Here is a 23,913-nt window from a genome sequence, read left to right on the forward strand (position 1 = left end):
CCTTCAGCTCAGGTCGTGATCCTGGAATCCCAGGATCGAGTCCCATATCGGGCTCCCCGCTCAGTGGGGAGTCTGCTTCTCCCTCTGACCCTCTCCCCTCTCATGCTCTCTCTCACTCTCTCTCTCTCTCAAATAAATAAATAAAATCTTTAAAAAAAAAAAAAACCCATCCTCTACTCAGACAACTCTTCTGTTTTTGGCTTTCAGTATTCAATAAATTACAGGAGATACTCAATACTTTATTATTATAAAATAGGCTTTGTGTTTGATTTTGCCCAACTGTAGGCTAATGTAAGTGCTCTGAGCACTTTTTTAAAAAAAGATTTTATTTATTTATTTATTTTAGAGACAGAGAGAGAGAGAGAGAGACAGCATACAAGCAGGGAGAGGAGCAGACTCTGCACAGAGCTGGACACGGGGCTTAATCTCATGACCCTGAGATCATGACCTGAGCCAAAATCAAGAGTCAGATGCTTAACTGACTGAGCCACCCAGGTGCCCCAACTTACAATGGGTTTATCGGGTAACCCTCTGCTAAGTTGAGAAAGATCTGGTTAAGGGTAACTCAATGAACAGGCTGTATCCTATTTTATGTGTGTGTGTGTGTGTGTGTGTGTATAAATATATATATATGTATTTTAAATTAGTATTATCTTTGTCACATATTTAGCCGCATATATGTAAGTCGTATGGTCATGTGCTGCAGCAAGTGGAGGCTTCTCCAACGCCCACATGTCACTGAGTCCAGGGACGATGCATCATTGCTTTCCCCAGGGCAGAGCCAGTTGCCAGCACCCCTTCCCTTCTGCAGTTTGCTAGGGATACTGTAACAAAGTCACCACACCAGGTGGCTTAAGACAACAGAAATCGAGAAGTCTAAAATCAAGGTGTTGGTGGGGCCATGCTCCCTCTGATACCTACAGGGGAATGATCCTTCCTAGCTGCTTTCTAGCTTCAGTGGTTGGCTGTCAATCGTGGGCATTCCTTGGCTTGTAGATGCATCACTCCTAACCTCTGTCTTCATATGGCCTTCCTCCCTCTGTGTGTGTGTCTGTGTCCAAATTTCTCCTTTTTATAAGGATACCAGTCAAAATGCATTAGGGCCCACGCTAATGACCTCATTTTAACTTGATTACCTCTAAAGAGATCCTATCTCCAAATAAGGTTACTAAGGGTGAGGATTTCAACATAACTTTTTAGGGGGACACACGTCAACCAATATCCCCCCAAAATCTTTAAGAACTGTTCCACCCCTGAAACAAAACAAAAAATGGATTCCCGCTGACCAAGAATAATAGCCGAACTCCTTAGCGTACTCTAAAGGGCCCAGCCACTCCCCCACCTCTCCTCTTACCACATTCTCCCACACTTCAGTGGACTCTCTGTTCTGGAATCATGACCGCTGCTTCTATTTCTTCTGCCAGGAATGTTGTCCCAGCTCTTCAGAAAGCTCGTTCTTGCTCATCAGTCAGGTCTCTGCTTAAATGTCACCTACTTTCGAGAGGCCTTTTCAGCCTTTCCTACCCAAGGTGAACACTGTCTCCCTCCCAGCCATTCTTCATCACATCCTCTTACCCCATCCTTTCCTTCACCAAACTTTCATTTTTTGGAATTGTTTTGGTTATTTACTGTTTCCTTATTTATCACCTATTTTCCTCCCACAGAATTTAATCTCCATGAAGACAGAGGCTTCGTTTTATTCCCTGCAGTTTCCCAAGCACAAAGAGCAGTGCCTGCACAGGACAGCAGTCCATACACACTCACGGAATGCACGAATGGGCAAAATCTCAGCAGGCAAAAAAGCTGAGACTAAAAGAAGGGACTGAAGATGCTTTCTCTTACCCTCACAGGCCGAGCCAGTGTTCTCCTTAATTCAGAAAGGAAGTCTGTGACAGTACTGATCAACGGTTACCATTAATAATAATGTGATATCCTTTGCACGTGAAGATCACAGTAATAATTCACCATTGCTAAAGCACATGTTTTAAACTGCTTTTCCAGAAGCGGGTAAGGGATATTCGCTGAGTCATTACACCGCCCTCCCTTAGTCCTCCTGTGATCGTCCACATGCTTTTATGGGATATCTGACCTGGGTCTTGAGCGTGGTCTGGGGTTTCCTTTGCGTGAAACCAGTTCACGTACCAGGCGTCTCAAACCCACAGCCTTGGCCTCATTAACGCCATGTTGTACCCAACAGAGTTAATCAGCCACAGCCGCCATCAGAAGAGCTGCAGACAAACGAAGCCATGTCAAACATTTCCTCAGATGCGTGAGGCTACTGCTGTGTTCCTACTCTGGGGTTTGGATTTCAGTAGATTAAAATAATATGATACTATTACAGTTTTACAGAGCCCAGAGCGACAACACAGTATGGGAGCCGTAGCTTCTGTTTGGTTTGTGGGCCCGGGCATACTCCATTAAAGGCACTGCCAGCTTCCTTTTGTCAGCAGCGAGCACCTGCCCGTTCAAGTCACACTGGTACCACAATGCACGGTTCCCCTGTGTGGAATTACAGAGGTTCTGAAAGGCTCCAAGCACAAGTCACTACACTACCCACCAGGGATGGGTGCGGTGGGGGGAAAGGGCTGGGTGGGACAGGGAGGCATCCATTCGGTCGGCACCCCTGCTGGACGGAAGCCGCATCTCCTCCACCCCGAGGCTACTTTTGAGTCTCCAATCTGTGCACCTTCCCAAGGGTCCTTCTTTTCAAGCCCCTGTTTGCAGCAACCCTAACAACACTGGCTCCGTTTTAGGGTCAAACCCTGTTAGGATTTCAATCTTCTTCCTGTTAGCTGAAGCCACTTATCAGACTTCTCTCCACAGGGACTTAATTGGGTGACACTGGGTCACAGAATGCTAAACTATGCTGTCCTAAAAGCATCAGAGGTGTCCTGAATTTCAGACTCCTTCGGAGCCGTTAGTGAGCGCTGTTCCTCAGGCGGGGCCTCTCTGCCCTTGACTTACTCCAGGCAGCTGGATACAATCAAGATACCATCCTTGTCACTTCATCTATAACTCTGCAGCTGACTACGGGATCAAAACGGAGTAGAGCCAAGCAGGATGGGCCCTCTCTAATCGAGTCCCCCAGTGTAGCACGAAGTCGATTATGTAGACAGTAAAGCATCTTCCCAGCCAGAAGAGCGAAAACTCAAATTCCACCCCCTCTCCTCATGACTACCCACCTCCCACTCTAATTCAGCTTTTTTCTTTTTACCTCACGGAAATGCTCTGGGGTCAGCCTTTTGTCATTACTAACAGATGCCTTTATATATTGCAGTGCGGGCATCTGAAACCTCACATTCTATCCCTGGAGTTCTAGTACTAGTGTTCCACTGGCCATGCTCGGATCACTATGCCATTACTCAACTGTTTGTCCGTACTGTTCAAGTCCTCTGTATACACCATCCTCATCTATTTTTAATCACGTGCAACTCTGAAGACAGAGCCTCTGTCTGTTAAAACTCTATGCCTTGGTTAGGGGCTTAGCAATAATTTAATGGGGGCTATTTCCTTACATTTGGGGGCTATTTCCACATCACTATTCAAACAGAGATTGTAACAACATAATACCATGCCCTAACTGCTTCCTTCCACTCGAATGTTTACAATCTTGGTCCTAACCACTTATGGAAATTTGCTCTTCTCTGGACTCCAGCTGCGCTCGCTGGACTCTTTTCAGAGTTATCTATCTATTCTCTCTCTCTCTCTTCTTCAACTTCCGAGTTGTTCTGTGGCTTCCCCAAGCTAGCTGATGAAACTAGGGTCTTCTCCCTTGGTTTCAAGGCACAGGCAGCAGCCTTGATTACATGCTATGAAAAAGTATGCCACAGGTGCCTGGTGAAGGTGGATGAGCCAGAACTAGCTCTGCCCGAGGAGTCGTGCAAGCCACCTGCTCAGGTTACCCTGCTTTCATTTTGCCACCTGCAAAAGAGGGCTTGGATTAAGTGCCCTCTAATGTCCTTTTAGGCCTAAAATCTCGTATCTTTTTCCTTACTAACGTATTCCCAAAGAACTAACTCATCAACTGTGATCAGTTCCAAGTTGTACATTTCTAAAGTACATGGCCTGCATTATTAACTTTGGTTTGAAATGCCATACACATATGGGTACCCAATAAATGTTCCTGAAAAGAGGCTAGCTAATTCACTCTCTTCTAAGCCAGCCTGGAGAGTGCATTTTAAACCCAGGGTGTGTGCTAAGCATAGTCAGATTCAGGAAACAGACCGGGGCGGGGGGGGGGGGGGGGGGGGGGGGGGGGGGAAGGTGTAACAACAGGTGGCGTCCATCTGGGATATACAATTATGAAATCATGGGTCAGCTTTAGGAGAAAAGTAACTCTCTGAAGTGGCTGCTATAATCATCACACTTTCAAAGGCACGGTTCCACAGGGATATTGCTACTGGGTGAGAGGGATACCATATGTATCAGGAATCAGGAGCCCAGGGACAGACTAAGAAGTGGTGAGAGAAATACGGGGAATATGGATCCAAGGCACATCAAACCGGGCCGGGGTTTCACTTTTCTCCTTGCACACGCCCCCTGGGTTTTATCAATCCCTAACCATCAAAGTAGAACAGAACTCAAGGAGCCAGCCCAAACCCTGTGGTCACATGCCTGGGTCAGCGGGGGCAGAGCTGCAAGAATCCCAACGTGCGAACGTCTTTGAATCAGTGGCCCTTCTTCCCTCAGGCTTGTCTTGCATGCTGCCCAGATGGGAAAGGGCTAGCTGGCTGCATTCCAACTCCTAGCTAGTTTCCACAGAGAAGCCTGTTATCAGATTCACTCTCAGGCCACTGGGAACAGAGCTCACCTTTTATATTTGGCATTTCCTGAAATGAAGTGGAACGGAGGGCTTCAGCCTGATTGGCTTCGTTTTCAGCTCATGCTTTTAATCACACTGGTGGTTGGTAGTTTTTGTCAAGGGGATGCTTTGCAAAAAGCCGAAGAGCCTCTGTCCACGCCTGAGACACAATTAAATGCTAATGCTAGACATCTAGAGCAAGGGAGCCCTGAAGCTGTCACCCCGAGTTCCCTAATGCTGACTGGTTTTGACAAATACAGGTACATGCTATGTTAAGTATTAAGATTTACCTGTTAGATCACTTCAGTCTGCCTGAGAGACCTTTCCAACCCAAGGCAGCAGTCTGCTTGAAATAAGCCAAGCAGGAAAACCAGGATCATGGGAAGACTTCTGGGATTTGGGCAGCAATCCTATTTGCCCCAGTCTGGCTGAAGGTTAGTGCCTTGGTTCTGGGAGACATGCTCTCCATTCCTTTCAAGTTCTTTCTTCAGGCTCAGAGTGGTGATGAAGGCAAAAGAGACAGGCTGGGGTGGGCCAGAGTTGATGGAGGAACGTGTGCGGTTAAATCTTGCAATGGTAACCACATTAGGAAGACACTGCTGGAGAAGGTGGCTTTAAACCAGTCTCATCCTTATCAGCACCAACTCACCAGATGGCACAACCAGATGCCTTCTGCGGATGGGAAGGAGAAGATTCACACTTTGCCAGTCGGAGCTGCTGACCCCTGCCCACACGACCTCAGAGATTTGCAGCTAGAGACCATTTGGAAGACTGAGTTTGTTCGGTCCAGCTCCCTCACGGTCCAGACGAGAAAACAGAGCTGGAGAGGAAGTGGCTCTCCGAATATTACGTGGTTAGTTCAAGCCTAAGCTCGGTCCTAACTCCCAGACCGGACATCTGTTCGTGAAGTCGCAGGATTCCCCACTTCTCTGAGTCTCAAAAGCACCTCCTCTCCCCAAGCTCAGTCCCTCACTTGGGAAACAAAGTCAGGTGGTAGTGTGTGAAATCACTGTGTCCGTGTTCGTCACCGGGGCTAGTGCAGACGTGGGCAGAGTCACACATGCACACCGCCCAAGCTGAGAGTAGAACGGGGTAGGGAGAGGAGGTGGGGAAACCCGCAAAACCCTTGCTCCCCCCGGTACTTGTCTTCTAAAAGCTGAAGGTTCTTCATGAATGTGGTTCCCATTTAGCAAAGAAAGCCACATGCTTGCACCATTAAAAGAAGGAACCCCTGTCCCCAGTGGTGTAACAGTCTAGTGGGATCCCACATATGACATCCATGGGCCCGCTGGAACCTTGTAATCTGTGAGGCTCCGGGGCAGAGAAGGGAATCCAAGCAAAAAGCTGCTGAATGAAAAATTAATCTCAACTACTACTTTTCAAGAGGCAATGAATCTCCTGAGAGATAATAACAAAGGGAAGGAGAGACGTGAGTTTGAGGCAACGGGAGGAGGAAGGGATGGGTCAGGACTGGGTCGTGTGTTTTCCAATCTTGCACTCCTTAGGACCCACTAAACCTGAAATCACTTTTATTTCCATAACCTCAACTCTGGGGAGGGGGATACTATTTCTAAGTCTGGTCCCAGGGGATTGCTCAATGAAGTTAAAAGAAGAATAGTGATCATAAGTCAAATGGCTACTCTGTTTAAATCCTGCAGGAGTGGAAACAGAGACTTTAGTTTTTACAAATAACCATTACTGAGCCTCTGGAATTTCAAGTTGATTTTGGTCAGGCTCAATTTAAAAGACTGGGGACCAAAGATCTGAGCCCTGTCCAGCAAGGGGAGAAACTCTCTTTACTTCAAGCCACTGCCCTGGTGACTTCCATCACTTGCAATCAGGGATGTTACTCCAAAATGGCCAAAAGTCTGTTTTCTTCCCAACGTGCAAAGGGAAGAAGTGGCATTGACCATAAACTCCGTAATCCTGGCTGAAGCATCAATGCAGCTCCAAAATGAGTTCATCCAGCATAATGCCCTCCCTGTATGTCTGCTTAAACCCCATAATCTCCCGGTGGGGAATCAAGCAGTTGAGGGACTCTTTCAAATTATTTATTTATATCCCACGCATGTCCAAAAAATGACTTGGGGTGGCTTACAATAAAAGGCAAAAACTAGAATAAAGTCCAAACCATCAAAAGGAAGGATGTCTTCAATGGCATATATATATTTTTTAAATCCAGAGCTGTTCCATTCTACCTTAAAAATATTAATCCTGGGCGCCTGGGTGGCTCAGTCGTTAAGCGTCTGCCTTCGGCTCAGGTCATGATCCCAGGGTTCTGGGATCGAGCCCCACATTGGGCTCCCTGCTCTGCGGGAAGCCTGCTGCTCCCTCTCCCACTCCCCCTGCTTGTGTTCCTGCTCTCGCTATGTCTCTCTCTGTCAAAAATATATATATATATATATTAATCCTAATATCAAGTTTTAGAAAGGAGATCCAACAGCAAGCTAAAATCATGAAGTTTAAGGATGGAGAGACTTGAGTATTCCTATATATGAATTCATTTATGCATTCAATTCACAGATCCTTACTGAGCCTCCACTATTTTTTTCCATCAAACATTTTGAGATAATTGCAAATTCAAAAGCAGTTGTAAGAAATAAATGAATAGAGATCCCATGTACTCTTCACTCAGTTTCCCCCAATGACAACATCTTGCAAAACTAGAGCGGGACATCGCAACATGATATTGACACTGACACGGTTAAGACACAGAACATTCCCGTCACCACAAGGCTCCCTGCTGCTGATCTTTTAGAGACACCCTACCCTCCATCCACTGGCAACCATTAATGTATTCTCCATTTCTGTAATCTTATAATTTCAAGAAGGCTATATAAATGGAATCACAAAGCATGTAACCTTTTGGGATTGGCTTTTTTCATTCAGCATAATTTTTTTTTAATTAATTCACTTATTTTGAGAGAGCGAGCGAGCGCGTGCACGCGCGCACACACACACACACACACACACACGGCAGAGGGACAGAGGGAGAGAGAGAAAATCTCAAGCTGACTCCACACTGAGTGCGGAGTCTGATGTGGGGCTTGATCTCACGACCCTGAGATCATGCCCTGGGGCAAAGTCAAGATTTGGACCCTTAACTGACTGAGCCACTCAGGTGCCCCTCACTCAGCATAATTTGTAGGGACTGTCTTACACACTTCAAAGAGTGAATACAAAAATAAAGCATATATCTTGTTACTAAGGAGATTACCATTTAGAAAAACTAATGTCATATGCATAAAAAGCTAGACATGAAAGAAAGCAAGGATGTAGTTGAAAAAGCACAAAAAAAAGAGTTAAGAGGATGGTAAGATTACTTATGGGTTGGGAGTGGGAAAGCAGGAAAAAAGGAAAAAGCTTTATGGATTTCATTTTAAGAGAACAAAGTTAAATTACAAAGTGAGGGTTGCGATTCCCCCTGCCCCCAACAAAGTAAGTAATTAGTACAAAATTACCCTTTGCTATGTGTTTGGCAGGCCAGCAAGTAGATGACCTCTACTTGGATTCCCTCACTGAATACAGAATACGGCATCATTTAACTTTGAACAACTCCTTATAATTTTACTCACAGAAACTATATATAAAAAAATTCAGTGTCCGAACACATTAAGTTCACTCACTCAATCAATAAATATTTACCGAGCACCCACTCTGTGTCCAGCACTAAGCACAGAGGAGTCCATAGGGCAGCCACAATCCTGCCCGAATGGACTGCTCTAAGTTAGGGGAGCTTGCAATCCAGCCCCGGAGATCTAGGCCGTGGGTGTAATTAGTGGCCCGGCTGTACAAAACGACCAGAGTGTCAACATGAGAGCAGGACTTCTGCCGCATCCCTCAGATCTTCAATCCAACTCAAAGGCTGGTTGGGAACCCAGAAATTAAGGCTGCCAACTCCGGATCTAAACCAGTCAACAGGCAGGAGCAAACATACTGCAATTGTGATTAACGTGAACCCCAGGCACCAATTTTCGAGCACCCAGCAGTAAGTATGACCTAGGAGGTGAGCTGTAAACATCATACAGACTGGTCCACCTTGCTTTCTAAAGACTCGTTGTTCCCAGTCACAACAGTTCCAAAGGCAGTGGACTACTCGGATCCTTCAAGCTTTCTTCCGATTCTTCCAAAATGTGCAACTGCTCTTTAATGCCAGTGCCATCAAGCGGCACCGCCTTGCGTTCATGATCTTGCAAAAGCCATTTTACAACTGGCAGTGAAGAATGCAGCGTCACACTGGGGAACACCACAGAATGTTCTCTGGAAGGCTACAGACGCTGTCCCCCTGAGAGCTGCCAGGGCCATTCACCGCCTGGATGCCGCTGGGGCTTTCTTTTCCCTTGGCCCTAGGCCAAGTCCTGCCCACACACCTCCCTGAAGCAACTCTATCAAAATCAAGGCAGATAAGCAGCCCGTGCAAGACAAATTCCCCACATCCCCAAATCATCAGCCGAATTCTGAGGCTCTGAATTCTTGGAGCAGCCAAAGCCTGTAATCAATCCCAACAAGACAACAGGCAGCTTTTGGAATAATAACCCTCAAACATATGGATCCTTTCAGGTTAGGACATCTTTGCAGCTATCTCCTTTTGAATGGGGGGGAGGGCGAGTATGCATTCTTTAAACCATCAAGTGTACCAACACCTCTTTAAAATAACTATCCCACATTATAAGCATTAGTTCTGGAAGCGCGGAGCTACAAAGCCAGGTGGGCCCGAACTGGCTGCAGACAGGAAAGATGTGGGGCACAGTGGGGAGCGCGCAGGGTTGGGAGCAGAAAGGGCAGCAGAGCACCAGCGCTGCCCAGCAACAAATAAGTGCTTGTGGAAAACCCACGCACCTGACTTCTTTGGGATGGAAGTCTGCGTGGGGCCGGGGGGGGGGGGGGCGGGGAGAGTCACCCTTCCACGATAAGATGCGCCAGCAGGAAGCCCGCTCCCTCCTCGTTGGGACAGGGAGCTTTTGACGTTTCATTAAAGGCTAGGTAAATAAATTCTGAGCTTGTAACTTTAATTTGCTCAGTGGGGAAGAAAAAAGTGTCACTCTACTGTAATTCCCAACGGGGTCCTTTTTTAAATGCTCAGATGTTGCTTCCATGTTCAGCATACATATTCGATTTCCTTCCCTTAATATTTGTTTGACTTATTCTCCAGCGAGGACTGGGTGCTTGAGAAAAGCTCTGAAGGGTCAAACTTCAGTGCGGCTCCTCTCAGCACCTCCGTGGGCCCCCGGCCTCGGCTTCGGGTCCTCTTTCAGCTCCTGCTGGAGTGGTGGCCTGCAGGCGCGGCCGCCCCGGCTCCCGGGAGCCCCAGGTGTAAATCAGTGCAAGCTGGAGATAGCACAGACCTAACCCATCCCTGGGGTCTCCTCCAGGCTGGAAACAGGGGGCCCGCGGCAATGAGCAACACCCCAGGGAGAGCACTCTCGAGAAAGAGCCGCTCGCCTCTGCCCACAGTCCCCCACATGTCTCCTCTGAGGGAGGCTCTGACTGTACCTTTTGGGCAGGGACACTCACTGAAATGAGCCATTTGGCCCACACCGCTTCTGAAGACAATAGTTTCTATAACGCCCACTCTTTGGGTACATAAGAAAACTGAAAAATGGAAGGAAAGACAGACAGACGTTTTTCAATATTCAATACTGTACGGATATTACAGCCAGGCTCAGGAAAGGTACTATCGCTCACTCAGATATAACACACAAGGTTCAAAGAGCTTACCGCCACCTACTTCTCCAGATACTTAATGAGGAGGGCACACCACAAGTCCTAAGAAACGAATAATTCTACAAAGCTCAGCTCTGGCAAAATGGCTCTAGGTACACCGCAAAGCTTTAATGTCAGGCCCGGCACAAACGCTGACCCAGAACAGCTTTGGCAAGGTATGACTTTGGGCATGCCAAAAATGGGCCCGGCTCACTGTGAATCCTAGCGCTGGGGGCCATGTGGACAGTCCATCATTCAGAGAAGAGAAAGCAATGCCGGAATGTCTCAGTCTCCCACTAAGTCAGACTCTGTGAAGGCTCAAGGATCTGCCAAGAAGTCAAAGAATGGAAACCTCTGGTACTGGTTCTTTCTGAAGGCTGAGAGACTTCCGATGATTAGATTATCCACCCACTGCAGAGATGTCCCTTGCATTTTGAGCCCTCCTTTAGGGACACTCCCTTTTAATTAGTCCTGGTGATGTAAGAACTGAGTTTCTTGGTGCCCTGTTTGAACCCAAAGGGTAAGCCTGCCCTAGAGCCCATGGCAGGATGAGATAGGCAGTTCCACGAAAAACTTCTCTGAAGACAGCCTCCTGGATTCCCCACAAACCTGAGCACATCTTCAGATGTAGTACCTGGCTTACATCTAGGGGGGAAAGCAGCTAATTTCCCATCAGAAGGATCATAACCACAAGCCTGCGAGGAACCATCTTTAGACCCAGTCCAACACTTGTTTTACATTTATTTGTTCCCCAGACCCAGTCTCTGTGGTACTTTCACTGGCAGAAGGTTGGGAGAGAAACAAACAGGACAGAGAGCCTTTTTTTTTTTTTTTTTTTAGTTATCTGCTAGCTTTCAAAAGAGGTGGTTATGAAGTCTATTCTCTGATAGGCTGTTTTCACCTCTTGGTTCCTCTAGTGAGGAGAGAAAAAGTAAGAGTTCACTTGAATCACAGATTATATCATCTCGCCGCTCTCCCTGGATGAGTATATAGGTATCTCTAAATTTTACTAACTCTGGATTTCTCCAATTAGCCAAGCTCCCTCATCACAAAATAAATGTGAGCTAATGGGTAAGCCTGTCTTTTCCTTCTCGTTGGTTCTTTAATCCATTTGAATCCACTTTCCACCTCCACCTACCTGGCTTTCCCTGTCTTCAGTGTCTGTTGTTTGAATTCACCTGGACCAGACACCTTTCTACAAACCTATAATATCTTTTTACCGCCATGAGCTTTTCAGTTGGCCCTATATTGCCTGACCAACCTAGCTTCCGCTGTTAACCCAAACACAACTTCTCCCCTCCTCGATCTGCTTCTCACTGCCCCATGCGACCACACACACCAAGCTCATTCTCTTGTTGGGACCATCCCTCTTGGCTCTTCCTATACCAGGAGAACTCACTTGGCAATCAATGGTTTTATGTTCTCCAGAAAAAAAGTGGGGCATTCTATGCAATTTTGCTGCCTTGCCATGATCCGTTGAAAGTATATACTTGCCATTACCTAAGAGAGTTGTGAACAAAATAATATAAATTCTCATCATTTATTAGCACCCAAGAGGTTCAACCAGCCTCTGCCACCTATAGGATACCCAGGCAGTAAAAGGAAGGCATCAGCCTTTTGTGCGCCTAACAACACACAGTCGCTCTAAGCCAATTCCCATCCCCATATGAAGTTCTGACTTTATAACTAGTACTGTTAGCCAAGAGCATTCCACATCTCTCAGGTGAAAAATGTTCAACACTTAAGTGCTACTAATAATTTTTATGGTTGGAAATGAGGATCAAAGTATGAAAGGAAAAATAAATTCACGGGTTCATACACTCAGCCAAGTCCGCCTGGCTCATTTTCTGCCACATGTTTTAAACTCTCTTAAAGGCGGGGGAGGGGAGGAGGCACAAGTTGCATTTTATTTCCCAGCTCTTTAGGTCTGGAGTAAAAGCAGACAGACTTAAAAAAAAAAAAAAATCCAACACTCAAGTAACACTATACACTGCTACCGCCCCCCCAGGAGTTCCTTGCAAATGAATATCAAGAACTCAACAGATACTTTCCCGGTAAAATACACAAACAGATAAATAAATTATCCCAGGCTGAAAAGAAATTCCACATCTGGTAGCTCACTAGAGCTTGTCAAACAAGTCAGAAACACGCAGGGCCAGAGAAGAGCATTCTTTAGCTCCTGATTTCAGGGCTGGAGAGGGAATGCAACATTTCCCAAACTCTCTGCCTTCCAACAGGGAATATGACCCATATAAACAGGCAAATGACCCCTGTGTTTTCGTCCAATTAAATAAATAATGATCCCCAGTATTAGGTCTCGAATCCAAATGTTCTGTGGGCTCAAATGACAGCCACTGGGAGGCAAAAGGTCTCTCCTCCGTGGCCTGGCCTCTTATCTCCAGACCCTTGCTGTGGTTACCTTCGGGGACAGCCAACGTCCATTTCGCACCTTAAAGAAGTAACTGTGCCTCCCTGCACCGCGGTTTCCTAAGCTATAAAGCATCAAGTGACAGGATGATCTCTGAGGTCCCTTCACATTCTGACACCGTGTTTCTTTTCCACAGCCTTCCAGAGGGGGTGCTGTGAACGGTCACCAGGCCCACAGCGATCCCGGTCCTCTCAGCCAGTCTACGGGCCTCAGGAGACATGGCGAACGTTACCTAGCTGGGCTCTAGTAAACCACCCTCTGGAGAGGGGTTCTAGAGTCCCCTCTCTCTTACCTCATACACGAGTGGCACGCTTCCCTCTCTTACTTCAGGAAGCGTGCAGTCTGCGAGCTCCCTTTGGTCTCTGCTCTATGTTCCTTAAGCAGGCCTGGGAGCCCATCACTTTAAAATGGTCTCTGGACATCGATGCCTGCCCCCCTCTAACAAAAGCACTGCCTTAGCATGCCCTCACGTCTGTGAAAGCCATGCTGGAACTCTGTGCCTGAGTACATGTTAGTCCTCAGAAGACTCATCAGCAGAACCATGACCAGAAGAGGCCCGGGCTCACCAGCCTCCAGCTGTCTTCCATGAAAGTAACTGCTGGGTTCTCCCTTCGATTCCTGACGTGCTGCCCATCACCTCCCTACATCCTCACATTATGCAATCTTGCCGTGTTTCACAGGGAAGTGAAGGAGTTTGCCACTTCAGATGCACAGGAGTCTGACACTTTTTCACATGGAACCACAGCGTATCAGTGTGTCTGTACTTGTTAGCTCTCAGATTCATCACACCCAGAGGGATTTCAGGAAGTCCTCTGGTCTATTCTTCTGTCTCCTGGCAGCACTAGTAAAACCACTCTAGATACTGGAAAGGCTGCTGGCTCCCTCTTTCTGAAAAATTCCCAGATGGGAAGATGCTTCTGTCTCTCCAGATTTCTCAAAAAATTCTTTGGAGCCAAAGTAAGAAAGGTCTGTTGCATGGTTTCTCTTTGGTTCTCACATATTAAATAAACTATTTTTTTAATTTAAATGAGGATAACGAATTTACTACAGAATTCATAAAGGCCATGGGGGGAAAATAACAGAAGAAATGGAGATGCCTATTTTGGAGAAGAACAAGCAGGGGGATATACTGATTATATTCAAATTAAAAGTTTAAGGGGAACAAACTGGTGGTAACCAGAGGGGAGGTGGCTGGGGGTATAGGGGGAAATAGGTGATGGGGATTAAGGAGTGCCGGGTGTTTTATGGAAGTGTGGAATGACTGACTATATTATACACCTGAAAATAATATTACACTGTGTATTATCTAACTGGAATTTAAATAAAAACTTTTAAAAATTTAAATTAAACTAAAAGTGCCAAGATAAAATCTTACCTAGATGACCCTGTAAGGTCATTAAATCTACAACTCCAGAATGTAAACTCTTTGTAGGTGCACACAGAACATTTACCAAAATAGACCCTCCACTGGACCATAGAGTCTCAGTAAATTTCAAAACAATGAAGCCATATGGAGTATCTGACCACAGTAGAATCAAATCAGAAATCAATAAAAAAAGAGAAAACTTTAAAAACTGGCCGAAGTAAGCAATATACTTTTATATAACTATGAGTCAAAGAAGATATTACAATGGAAATTAGAAAATATGTTAAACTTAAGGATAATAAAAATATGACAAATCAAGACTTGGGAATACACCTAAAGCAGTAATTCCCAAGAAATTTACAGCTTTAAATGCATACATTGCAAAAATAAATAGTGAGATCAATGATCTAAACTATCACTTGAAAGACTAGGAAAATAACAGCAACTCAAACTCATGAAAGCAGAGGAGATAGCGACATTCGAGTAGAATGCTGAAGGATGAATAGCAATTACCAAGATAGATATAATCCTAACACACTGTGCTAAACACAACAAAGTAGCTCTGAGTTCCAACATAACTCCCCTAGGACATAAGTTTTTGTTAACAGATTTATTTATTCACTTAGTCAGTCGAGCCTGCTCCCAATTCCCGCATGAAATAATCCTAGGCTTTGGCATGAAGAAGAGGATTTGGGAACACCATTATCTTCTGTCTTCTGACTCAGCACAAAAGTGGGTACCCTCTCTAGAACAGAACTGTCCTCTGTGAAGAATGGAAGTAATAAACCCCCTTCCTCACGAACCGCGGCAGAATCTCGAGGAGAGTCATGAGATTGACGGCAGCGGCAGCTGACTTGGCGTCTTGTGACGTGCACAGCACCCTGCCCACCACAGAGAAAGTGCAGCTCCTGAGCGTTTTCCTTCTATGTGGGAGGCACGTGTAACTTTCTAATGTACATGTTAACCTAATAAAGTCAGTATCATTACTGCCATTTCATATAAGAATAAACTAATATCCCGAAGGATTAAATAACTTGTCCTTGCTCATTAACTGGTCAGTGAAAGAGCAGCAATTTGGACCTGGAGCTTTCCTAACTTTGTCCATTATATTAATTACTATGCAGGAAATAACTTTTACAAAATTACCCTAAAGCACCAATGGTAGGGATGCGTGAGAAACCTGTTTGTTATCCTTAGCATCAAGATAATTCTGTGAGAGACAACTGACACGCTCATGGCTCTTAGTGCGAGTTTTATGAGCCTGTGGTCTCTGACAGGATAAACCGCCCCCCGCGCAGACACTATAATGGAGACATACCGGGACCTCTATTCCAACTCTTCCACTCATTAGCTGTTTGACTATAGGCAAGTTATCTCACCTTGCTTCGTCTTAGTAAAGAATGAGAAGACAATAACCACCTTGCAGGTTTGGGAAAAGATCATAAGTAATGCCTGTAAACACCCAGAACATTCATTGGAACATGGAGGGTAGTTACGAAAGTTTTCCTTCCATGGCATCTTGAGAAGATCCCACTGAAGAGGGAGCACTCTGTCCATCTTGGCTATATCGTCCTGAATGTTCCCTTTCTTCACTTCCCTTTTACCACAAAAATAAACACATAAGTATAGTCTGAAACCACTATATGCAACAGAGGAAATACTGGCAGAAAAACTGGGTTTTTTTGCCATGAGTTGGCTAGAGAAACAAGGAGGTAACTTGCTTTTTTAAAAAATGGGAATGATAGTGTGCTAAAAATCATCCAATACTCTAGATGTGATCATGTAAAAGACATCTCTGTGAATGAGAATAAACCCAAAAAGATGATACATATTTTATTAGCCACTCTCACGAAAACCCAAAAAGATGATACATATTTTATTAGCCACTCTCACGCTCTTCGCGGCCAGTAACTATACAGGCCAAGGGTGTCACACGTCAGCCTCGTTCACAACAATTTCTTTTCCACTCAAATGGAGCTACATTAAAACAAAACAAAACAAAACAAAAAAACCCAAACAAACAAACCCAGGAAAACTTGAGCTTTTAATTTTTGGTGGTGGTGATGGTTAGGGGGATTCCTATTTCTTCGCCTTAAAATCCACTTTTAGTTTAAGGGTTAGAAAATAAATTTCTCTCTTTTTTTTTTTTAAGATTATTTATTTGAGAGAGAGAGAGAGAGAGTAAGCAAGAGCACGGGGGGAGGGGCAAAGGGAGAGGGAGAGAATCTCCAGCAGGCTCCCCACCGAGCACAGAGCCCAACTTAGGGCTCAATCCCACGACCCTGAGACCATGACCTGAGCCGAAACCAAGAGTTGGATGCTCGACCGACTGAGCCACCCAGATGACCCAGAAAATAAATTTCTATAGTAAATATAGAATACACAACACGTATTCACTTAATAAAATCTGAGTACCAGATGGCCTCATATAATACCATTTCATGATTTCTTAGAACCTCCAATTCAGCAAACTGAGTCAGCTAGAGAAGATGGCTGCCTCTGTCTGACAGGCCTGACGAGCGCAGGGGGCAGCTCTCACCGCTCTCCCCGTGCTGGCTGCGGCTAAGTGACGCATGCTCTCCGTTTTGCTTGGGTCCGATGCCGCCGGCACGCCCCCGCAACCGCAGGCCTCTGCCCGCCGCCGTCATGCATCTCCCGCACATCCTCCCTGACAGAGCTCATCAATTCCCATTGCTTTTCACCGGGCCTTGGCTCTGGCACTTTCCCCTGGGGAGACCTTTACTGGTCTCCATACTTAACCCTTGAACCCAGCCTAATCCATCAGCCGCACTGAATGAACGGTGAGAGAGAATGTTTCTCCCTAAAGACAGGCAGCCAACCACTCTACTTAAACCTCAGAAAGAAAGCCATCAACAGGGTCTGCTTTCTGTTTGTCAGCGTCGCCAGCGTCTTTGCTTACTGACATTTTTATCGTTGCCGTGCCCAGCTGCTCGAGTCAGGGGAAGCCCTCTTCAAGGAGACATCAATTAAGTGCTCGTTACGTGCTATTGATGCGCTTTTGAAAATATCCCCTGGGACTCTCCTTGGGAGTTCTCAAAACTAGTGGAGGGCACAGTTGTCATTCTGGAATAGGGTTTCCCCAAAGTTTTAAAGAACAGCTTCGTAACCCAGGCTCCTATGCACCGCTTTTAGGCTCTACTGGGATTTAGAAATTATGACTTTAGAGAATGAAATAGAATGCTCTTCATCAGGAAAGACAAGCAACACTAGGCAAGAAATACCAAATATGTAAATAGACCGTCTGAAACCTCCTTACCTCATAACCAAACTGCAGCTCGTCAGAGGTCAGCATGATGATATCGTCATCGATAGCCAGGACAGCCTCCGTCTCGATTTCGTCATACGGGAAGAAACGGTTACTCAGCTTGTTTTCAGCAGTCCTCACAACTTTTAATGGAACCCGGATCTTGGGCCAGAGAGAATCTGGGGCGGGAAAAACAGGCATGTATTACTCTCCTAATTTCTGTGAGGAGATAAAGTGGTAAAAGCACCACATCACAAATGAGATGGCACTCACTTCTGTGGCTCCCATTAAAGCTACACGTACAACTGTTCAAGGGCGAGTTCTTACAAATGCATGGTTATAAAAACTTCAAGTATTTCTATCCTCTCCAAGTCCTTGCGACACTTCTAATTCTCAATACTGTCTTAACCAGAATGTACAAATGGCTTCAACTCACAACTGAGAGACAGAGAAGCCAAAAGGACTTGCCCAAGATCACAACAGGAGGGATGGAGTCTGCACTGTCTCATTCTCAGGCCCGTGGTTTAATATCAGAACTCTGCCACCTCCCCAGACTACCTTCAGTGAGGTACACCCCAGCTCAAGACATGCCTCTGCTCTGCTGGCAAATACAAAGCATGTATTCTAGATGTTCGCCCCAGTGTGCCGACCTGCACCATGCAATCGCAAACAGATACCAAAGCTGCTCAAATCCACCCCGCAAAAACGGTTTCCCTGAACGACATGGGTTTCTTAACTTAGCACGCTATCCCTTCGACAGCCCCTTCCCTCTGATTCACTGGGTTTGGTTTCTCATCATGAACAATTTACAGAGTAAATATCAAGTTTCTAGGTCCAATTATGTGGGATTTTCTAGTATACTGAAGAAACACCAACCCATGACTTGCCTTACATTTTTTCCCATTCTACTTTGAAATGATTGAAGCAATTCAACCGCAGGTTCCTTATTTTAAAATGTTGCATTTAGCCCAGCATGAAATTAGTACCTCTTTGGTACAGTACCCTTATCCTTAGACCTCAGGGTTCTTTACAGAGGGTACTTTGTTCTTCACACAACATTTGTCAAGTGACAACAGGAAAGCTAGGTATCAGACTGCTTCCAAAAAGCCCATCGTGTAATTGTGGAAAAATCTAGTTCACGTGAATCTTGAAGCCCCAAATGCCTGTGGCCACTCCAAAGTCACCATACTGAATAGAGGTATAGCAAGGGAGAGTCAGAAGGGAAAAGGCTGTCGGTACGGCCTGCAGATGAAATATCTTCCTTTTGTATATTGTACAGCGTGTCCGTGGGGCACACTGCTGGGACACTAGCAGGATCCTTGAAGAAGCCTGTGTAAGTGGAGGCCCTATAATTAAGGAAGACAGTCAGTCTTAAATAAACACAGAGCCTAAAAAAGCGGTCAACTCCAAAAGAAGCATGTTTGGGAAGAAGGACTGAACTGAACACCGAAGAAATGATCCTAGGGGCCACTGCCTTTTAATCAATAACAGTAGTTAATTATAGTTTCATCCCTGGCTCAGAAGCACATAATCAATAAACAGCTTTGGAATAAGTGGATGGGCACAGGACTTGAGACAGTGAAGACCTGTGTCCCATGTTACTTATGGGGCGTCAGCAAGTCCCTCTCACTGTCTTCTAAAAATAAGGGGGGGGGGGGGGGACACACGTTTACTAGGCAACTAATATATGCCACACACTTTGTAGATGTAATGTTATCCAATCCTCCTGACAACCCCCTGGGGCAGAAATTACTCACAAAGCAGTAGTTACAAGGCTCAGGGAGATTACATAATTTGGCAGTATGTAAAATTACATAATTTTACAGAGCTCCTAAATGATAAGGCAAGTGATTGAATCTAAGTCTGTTTAGCATCAAAGACCAAACAGAACATGTACCATCTACTGCAGTATGAAAACCTCATGCTTCTCTAGATCTGGGACAAAATAATGAAGCTCAACATGTTCTCCAACAATCATCCTTATTCTCGTTGGCTTCCTACTCCCTCTTCCAGATAAATAAAACCCTTGGCATAAATCTACTGTCCAAATCCTTATGAAACATGAATGTGAGATCTAAAATGCAAGAGGTTATAACTCCATCTACTAGACCACCAGTTCTCCAACTTTGTGGTGTCAGGATTTCTGTATGCTCTTAAAAATTGTTGAGAACCCCAAAGAAGCTTTCTGTGGGACACACACACGGTTTGTGTGAGAGATTAAAACTGAGGAAATTTTAAAACAGAAGAATACATAAGCACACATCCCACTAGCCATTTATCCCATGTCATGTAGCCTCTGGAAAACTCCTCTGTCCCCTTGTGAAAAACAAAGAGTGGGGAATGGAGGTGACTTGGTATTACTATGAAAATAATTTCAACCTCACAGACCCCCTGAAAAGTTCTCATGGATGTCCAGGGCTCCCTGGACCACATTTTGAAAGGCTTTGTGTTCAGATTTGGGTATCATAAGATGGGGAAAGTTCCAACAAGCTGGAAAAGACTTTGGGAGGCGTTCCAAGGACAGTACAGGCACTTGAATCCAGGATTTCCACAGAATGTTTAAAGAGACTAACGGTGCCAGTTGTCAATGTATTGCCTCTCAGCTTCAATTTCACCCTTCACTGCCCTGTTTCTCATACTGGAACTAGATCCTGTGAACATTTCCCCTCTGCCAACCAGCTTGATGTTAGGCTTTGTCGGTAGAGAGTGCTAGAGGGACACTTTGGAAGGAAGGGGGCTTTTCTTGCTGGTTCGCGCATACCTCTTTAACTTGTTGCTCCTTCCGTACTTGACCAGAAGATAGGCAGGCAGGGGCACTTCTCTCCCTCAAGCTTAAGTGGTACCCCCCGCGACAGCTTTGCAACAGGTTCTGCAGACACTGCCAAGAGGAACTCAGCTGAGGTCCTCCCCATGGGTGGTTCCCAGGGAGCTCCACTGAAGCCCTCCATTTCCCAGCAAGTTCAAGAACACACCCCGGGTCACTTCCTGTTGAATTCTGTGCATACTGAAGGGGGACAGGAGGTTTCTTGTTTGCCAGACTTGGCCTGTGGCACCTCCGTAAACCTCACTGTGCAGTGGGCTACAGTCACATCCTGTCCAACAAGGCCTGAATCTCAGAGCTAGATTTGGGGAAGGGGTTCTCCCAAATTTATTTCCTGCTATCTTTAAAGTTTTTACCCCTTAGTCACCAATCACCTATTACTAATCATTCTTTATAATAAACTTTTCCTGTTCAAGTTACGGTGTGGTTTCTGTCTCCTACCTAGGCCTTGACTAATACACAGGGCTATCAGGAGGGCTATCAGATGAAAGAGGAATTATTCTCTATGACCTCTAAAGTCAGAAGCATGACCAATGGCTGGGTGAAAAGTTACAGGCAACTAATTTAGACTCAAAATAGGTAAGACTCTTCTGATGGAGGGATGCCTGGCTGGCTCAGTCAGAGGAGCATGCGACTCTTAATCTCAGGATCATGAGTTCGAGCCCCACACTGGGTGTAGAAATAACTTAAAATAAATAAAGTGGGGCACCGGGGTGGCTCAGTCTGTCGAGCGTCTGACTCTTGATTTTGGCTCAGGTCTTGACCTCAGGGTCATGGGATCAAGCCCCACCTTTGGCTCCGTACTCAGCAGGGAGTCTGCTTAAGGATTCTCTCTCTCCCTCTCCCTCTGCCCCTCACCCCTGCTCGTGCGCATGCTCTCTCTCAAATAAATAAATCTTTAAAAATAAATAGATAAATAAATTTTAAAAAAGAATCTTCTGATGGAAAAACTGAGATAAAACGAAATAATGAAATGCCTTTAGCAATACAATGTGTGCTTTTACTTGAAATGTACTAACTTAGGTCAGATTTCTACTTGACATCATCTGAGAGACCAAACAAGATGCCTCTGAGGTCCAGAATTTCATGAGGCAGTCATATAACATAGAACAGTCTTTAGGAAGAGTTTTGAATCCCAGGTGTACTCCTTACTAGCCATGGGCTCTTGAACAAGTCAATCATTTTCAACCTGTTTCTTCAACTATGAAGACAGAATAACAACACTATCTTCCCATGGCTGACTGTGAGGTTGAACATGAATGCACTTAGCAGCATAGCGCCTCGCACACGGGAGACATCCGCTAAATGTCAGTGGGGCCTTCCTTTGAACGTCTGTGTCTATTTACAGAATCAAAGGACTTCTTCCGAACCTTAGGGGTAAGGGAGGCAAAGTGGGACATGTTAGATCTGGCACATTACTCTGACGATCCAGCAGCATGCCCCCAGCTTGCACCTTCCATATTTACTTTTAGGTCAACAGGATCCCTACCAATAACCCTCTAGAATGGAGACAATGGAACACACAAATAAAACAAAAGAACACAGAACCTTTTTTTAATCTCACAAAGTAACAAACAGCTCCTCTTTTTGCAATACGTACAGAAAATAGACTAGCTGCTTTGGTTAAGTATGAACATTCCTCTACCCTGGATGGGATTTGGACTTCCACGTGGCGAGTGGGTACAGCATGTTCCACCCACAGACGGCTTTCCACATTCATCACCTATATATCCAAAGAATTACTTGAGACGATCAATATCCACAGACAACTAACTTGCCCTTGCCTTGTAAAGTCTTTGATGGAGAGGTTTTAGGGAATGATGAAGGCCAAAGAGGATGACATGGGATGAAGATGGACATGGGATTGTCCTTCCCTGTTCTGAGTTAGGCCTGGGTAGCTGAAAGTCAGCCAGGGCAAAAGCAGTCTCCACCTCAAAGGTCAACTGTCTATGTACCATCGTCACCACAAGACAGGCCTCTAAAGAGAATTCCCAGTTTTTTGTTTTCACATTTTCAAATAAAATAGGACTCCAAGAAAGGGAACTACCATTCTCTCAGGCTTCAGCATTCCTTCTGTGGAGGGCAGAAATCAAAAATAAGCATTATAATTACTCCCTGCCCTAAAGCAGGTAGTTCTGATATGGGATGTTGACTGTTTAAAAAAATTAGGACAGGGCGCCTGGGTGGCTCAGTTGGTTAAGCGACTGCCTTCGGCTCAGGTCATGATCCTGGAGTCCCGGGATCGAGTCCCGCATCGGGCTCCCTGCTCGGCAGGGAGTCTGCTTCTCCCTCTCCCACTCCCCGTTTGTGTTCCCTCTCTCGCTGTGTCTTTCTCTGTCAAATAAATAAATAAAATCTTTAAAAAAAAAAAAAAAACAAGAAAAAAAAAAAATTAGGACAGAAGCATGAGGTGGGAAAGAAAAATATGGGTGAGAAAAAAGAACTTTTCCCCCCCCCTTTCCATTAGTATTTTCAAAAGAACAGATTTACTTTCCTGTCTCTCTTTGAGTCCCTGACAAGGAAGACCTAGTTCTTCTACATAATCCCAAATCAGAGAACAGACAAAGCATGATTTTCCTCCTGCTAAATGGCAATCTAAGTGGATACAGGGGGCCTTCGTGCAAGGGGCACGAGCTTTGGATCCCTGGAGACCTGTGTTCATTTCGGGCTCTGCCACTTGCAGTTTTGTGATTCAGGCAAATTACACAACTAATCTGAGCTTCAGTTTTATAAAATGGGAGTAAGAACAGCTTCCTTGCAGGTCTGTCAGAAGGACGAGATAATATATGTAAAGCACTTAACACAGTTCCTATTCCTGGGATTTAAAAGGTATATAATACATGGCTATAAAAACATCGTATTATTTTCATCTTCATAAATGGGTTCTTGTAAAGTCTTACGGACCTCACTTCTCTCCTGACAGCCTGAAAAGGTGTAGACAGAAGGCTGTGAGGTGGCCCCTTAGGATGCAGAAGGACACAATTCATAGCTAGAGAACTTTAGGCTCTAATTCCATTGCTAAGGCCAAATGGGGTCTCTTTTTTCCTTACTCCTTCTAAAATCTAGTGAAACTCTAAATTCTAAATGAGTTCAAAGTAAAACAGCATGGCCTTGTACCTTATGTCTCATCCTGTGAACCTGTGGCTGGCAAAATAAAAATGTCACCTTCCATTCACACAAAGTAGTCTGAAAAACAGGAGTTTTTTAAACACATTGCTGAGTTTATGAAAAACAAACAGCTGAGCCAGGTGACCTGATAACTTCACAGTCAGGAACTTTAGTCTAGCTTGAAGGAGAAAAAGAACTCCTTGTGTTAAGGATTTTTTAAAAATGGGTATTGATTAACGGTTTTCTCCACGTTGGATGCCAAGAAAGATGTGAGCAAAGAGAATTTTTCCTCCAACTTGGCAAAGGTACTATAAAACGGTGAGGCTGACTGAAGATGACCCCAAGCCCATCCTGGCAATCACTGTCACAAACACAACCACAGATCAATAAAATAAATGGTCAGATTATCTCCATACCAACC

At 45.2% G+C, this 23,913-nt stretch overlaps 1 protein-coding gene across 4 annotated transcripts in view; it reads right to left on the reverse strand.

The window, feature by feature from the left end:
- Positions 1-23,913, reverse strand: part of EXT2 (exostosin glycosyltransferase 2) — a 139,029-nt gene that overhangs the window by 13,477 nt on the left and 101,639 nt on the right. For all 4 annotated transcript variants that reach the window (XM_021685386.1, XM_021685387.2, XM_021685388.2 and 1 more), the window contains one exon: positions 17,576-17,742. In XM_021685386.1, the coding sequence (XP_021541061.1) occupies positions 17,576-17,742 (167 nt within the window). The remainder of the gene's footprint in view (positions 1-17,575; positions 17,743-23,913) is intronic.

Source organism: Neomonachus schauinslandi, chromosome 11, assembly GCF_002201575.2.
Source record: "Neomonachus schauinslandi chromosome 11, ASM220157v2, whole genome shotgun sequence".
Lineage (NCBI taxonomy): Eukaryota > Metazoa > Chordata > Mammalia > Carnivora > Phocidae > Neomonachus > Neomonachus schauinslandi.